The 4524-nt window shown below is 35.9% G+C and overlaps 1 protein-coding gene across 1 annotated transcript in view; it reads left to right on the forward strand.

Annotated features, from left to right (window-relative positions):
• The window catches only part of NTRK2 (neurotrophic tyrosine kinase, receptor, type 2), a 326931-nt gene that overhangs the window by 62441 nt on the left and 259966 nt on the right, over positions 1-4524 (forward strand). The window contains exon 12 of the mRNA XM_006759498.2: positions 1634-1694. Coding sequence (XP_006759561.1) covers positions 1634-1694 — 61 coding nt within the window. The remainder of the gene's footprint in view (positions 1-1633; positions 1695-4524) is intronic.

The raw sequence follows: 4524 nt of genomic DNA on the forward strand, positions 1-4524 counted from the left end.
CAGTGAGGGGACACCATTTGGTCCATGAAGTTTGCAATGGGAAAGGACTTCAGCAGATGGGTGTGTGCCTGGCGAATGAAGTTGCCAGGGCTGCTGCTGGGATTGTCTGTTGCTTTATTCACTGAATTACCTCTCAAAGTGCAGGGTAGTTTCAAGGCCCTTCTCTGGAATGCCACATCAGGTACAAATAATTCTGACAGTACATATGGACATATTGCAACTCAAAACCTAGAAATGGTATTTGGGATAATAAAACTCAAAATACCACTGAAAATTCCTGGAATCAATAATTTTGCATGAATTGACACAGGGCCATCTCAAATCCTGCACAGGTATGCACTGCATAATTTCAGACGGTGCCTTTCACATAGACTAGGCCGAATAGTGCCCCCTAGAGTTGTACAAAGTGTGGACTGCACGGCAGTACATAACATCCCTGAATCAAGTGCACAATCATCTACTTAATTTTTCTCTTGCTAAAATAGATGTTCTTCTAGTTGAACTGTGTTAAAAAATTTAATTTAAACGGGGCCACTTTTATTTGTTTCTTCATTTAGGCTAACCTTAAGTATTCACTAGGGAGTACATGAACAGAAAATTGGCTCATTTCACTTTATTTTAAATAATATTTTTCTGCTAAAGCTTCAAAAGAGATATGAGAACTAAGTAAGCTTTATGATTTACAAGTTTTACTTTTTCACATGATAAGTGAAGACTACAAGCATAGGAAGTAGCTTTGGAAATTTATTTAATAATCACTTAAATGTTATATCAAAATATAAGTTTATTTCCGAATAGGCTTTCATCTAGAGGCCCAGTAAGTTCTGAATGGAAAGTAAGAAATATTTTTGTCACCAGTTCTTGTTGACAGTGATTTTTACAAAATGTTTTTGCAAATTCTCATAGGAATATTTTAAAAATATTCTGATCATCTCAGTGAATACAGTCATTCAAAAAATGAAGTGGGTATACTTTTGCACTTCTCTTTGACATATTAATTTATAATTGCATACATAAACTATTTCAATAGAGAAAGTACATTTATTTTTGTGTGTGTGTGTTGTGTCAGGGCAAAAACAATAAAAAGAGGGAAGGGCTTATTCAGCCTTGGCAACCTCCTGAAAACCAAGCAGTGAACAAAGCAATTTTGTTCAAATTGCTTTAGATATTGTTATACAGGCCGATTAATAGTGTTTTCACAAATGCAAATGGACCTGCCAAAGGCATAGTTTGAAAGGAACCCCCAAATCAACCTAGAATCACAACAGTGGTACAGAAATGGTCTGTCTTTGGAATACAAATTGCAATTAAAATAGCCAACTCTATAATAGAAACAGTAAAAAAAAATTGGTCTTAAGTCATTAATTGCTGGAATTTTTCCAGCTAAAGTGATTTGTGATTTCTCTTGATTTTTGTTTTCTTTTTTAGAGGGGTGGAAGTTGTGGGCCTGGGAGGGGAGCAGAGTTAACATAAAGTAAACAGAATTTCAGGTTTTATTTACCTGTCCTATAAAACAATTTATTCAGGCATAAAATCTTCAGTAAATATTTGGCTCGTTTTAGTGGGAATGAGTTAGTATTTTTTAAACTCTGAATGCATACTTACAATTCTTTGTTTTGTTTTGTTTTTTTAGGTGCAGACCCAAATTATCCCGACGTAATTTATGAAGGTAGCTATCACATTGTCTTTATTTTGTATTTTTTCAAAATGTTTGTCTAGCATGAAATAAATCAGCTAACAGAAAACCTTTAAGTGCAGTTAAATATACATTTCAGGTAATACATAGGCCAAAATAATACTTCTAATAAAATTGTTCTCTCTCTATATATTTATCCTCACCCAAGGACATGCTTAGAGAGAGGGAGAGAGAGAGTGAAACATTATCATTGCCTCTTGTATGTGTAGGATTAAACCTGCAACCCAGGCATGTACCTTGACCAGGAATCGAACTGACAACACTTTGGTGCACAGGATGACACTAAACCAAACGAGCCATTCCGGCCCGGCAAAATCATTCAATATTGATGACCATTTTCCCTTGATATTTACAGTGCCTGTAAATAGCATTTTCTCTCTCATGCTCTATTCTTGGAAGTAGTAAATCCATTCTGCTGCAACAATTTGTTTCCATAATTGGGAACTAATTGCCTGTTTAAAAGCCATGGCTACCAAGAAAACGGCAGTGTATCGGTTTCTAGTTATGACAGTAAACCCAATTCAAAATTACATTTCTTATATAATAAGGAAGTTTGGCTTATAGACAGCCTCCTCAAAGGTAGGGCATGTTTTAGGTTTGGATTAAACCAGCAGCTTAATCATGTCATCAGGAACCCAAGTTTTTTTCATCTCTACCCCTCCTCTGCCCATTGTTCTGCCTTCACCAATGCCCCCGCCCCTCCCCCCAGTGCATTATTAGCTGAGGCCAACAAAGGGGCTATGGTTGTTCACATTGATCTGAGAAAAGGGAGAGTTTCTGAAAAGGTTCCAGAAGGAAGGTAATTTTCCCAGAAACCTCCATCTGATCCTCCTTGTATTGGATTTAAGACCCAGTTGGGTCATGAACCATTTTTGCCTCCCAAACTGATAAGCAGGATGGATTACTCCTTGACTAACTAGAACCACCCCTGGAGTTTAGATAAGTTTCCCTGGAGGATGTGCTTGAACCCCTTGAATAAAATGGGGTTCTTTTAGGAATGTGGGAGGGGGAAACCTAAAGGTACACTATATTAACTTTTAACCGAACATCTCATCTGTACTTTGCCATTTTAGTCAAATGCCAAGGAAGTTTTGCTAGGTATGAAAATCCATCTTTCACAGATTTTCAAACCACCTTCATGACCAGGAGGCCTCTGTTTGGGGAAGTGCAGGCTAAATTTTAAGACTTGGCTTGAAGTTTGAGATTAAGTCAAAGTTAGACTGATTAAAATATTATATTTATACATTTATTTTATAAAATATTTTTCTTTAATTTTTTATTTTTATATACACACTGACTTTTTTTTCTAGACATGATTCTGTAAGCTAATTTTAACTAGGAGATTGTATTTTCTTTACATGCTTTATACATGTTAAGCTACAATTCCTTCATGCTCTGGTTTGGATGATTTTGTGCATGTGATTTGTTTATTTTTGTTTTTATTTATCTTGATATGGTTTAAAGGAAGAGTATCTCAAATTGTATCACAGAGAAATACGTTTTCATTGTGATTTAACATTTTAAAATTATGCTTTGGACTCCTTTCCAGTAATTTCAAGACTTGATGTCATCTTTCCATTGGCCTCAGATAGCACTTTGTCTTTGGGTCAAAATGTCATGATATTAAACTATAGATATTTTAATGATTTAGTTTTGCCATGAGTGGCTGGGTATGATATGAAGAGGTAAAAATAAGCAAGTAAATGATATCTCTTAGTGTTTGAAATTGAATTTTAATACATTCAAAATGGAAATGGTGAAGATATAGTTTTGCAGTCAAAAACAAAACAGCAGGCAGATAGAAAATAGATGCTTTTTCTGTTACTTTCATTCAAATTCAAAGGAACACTGCTAATAAAAATATAATTTAAATTGGTTACCCCAAGGCTTGCATAGAAATTCCACCAAGAGAGTTTAGCTGGGGCTGACTTAATGAGGTTGTTTATTCAGGATGCAAATTGAAGGCACCATATCTACTTAGAAAAAAAAATACAAACTATTTATACAGAACATTGTCTGCATTATGTTTACAAAATTTTCTGACTTTTATATGCAATATTGCTAATAAAACTTTGGCTCACACACAAAAAATCAGTCATTAATTTTCTAAAATTGATTCAGAAGATGGCAACCACGTTTGAAACATGTTGATGTGATAATGCATCCTTACAATTCCAAAGATTGTGTTGGCACAGCTCCCTGTCTATTAATTCTGAAACAGAAATATTAATGATTCATAACTCTTCAAAAAAGTTCATGTGTGTGTCCAAGTTCCCGATCAGTTTGGTCTCACATTTCATCTCTAGTGGCTGCTTCTTACCCAAATAGGATGCATCAGCCTTAGAATCAGTGCTGCTCATTTCCAGTCTGGTTCAGGTCTAGGCTCTGTTACCTTCTTGCCAGCTGACCTTAGACTAGTCAATGAACATTGTTCATTTGCAAAACTGACGGTTAGACTTGGTCTTTAAAGACTCTTCCAGGTCTACAAATCCGTGACTCATACATGATTGATTCTTTTTCGTATTCATGTCAAGTGCTTAATCAGAAAAGGCATGCTCGTATATATTTATGTGCAAAGAAACACCCTAAACGAGGTTTAGAATTTGACCACCAAAACAAGGATGCAGAGATCTGGGTTGAGTATGAAGTTGGCGGTGCGCATTCCCAGTGTTGCAATGGATTTAACCCAGCAGCCGGGTCCTGTTCCTCCCCAGCTAGGCTGTCAGTGGTTTGGAATCTTTTGATCTGTCTGGTTTTGTTTTGGGTCATACTGTGGCTTCATGTTTGTTGATAGCTTAATGACAACTTCACTATTCTGTCTCTTTCCC

The sequence above is a fragment of the Myotis davidii genome, unplaced genomic scaffold (genome assembly GCF_000327345.1).
Source record: "Myotis davidii unplaced genomic scaffold, ASM32734v1 scaffold556, whole genome shotgun sequence".
Taxonomy (NCBI): domain Eukaryota; kingdom Metazoa; phylum Chordata; class Mammalia; order Chiroptera; family Vespertilionidae; genus Myotis; species Myotis davidii.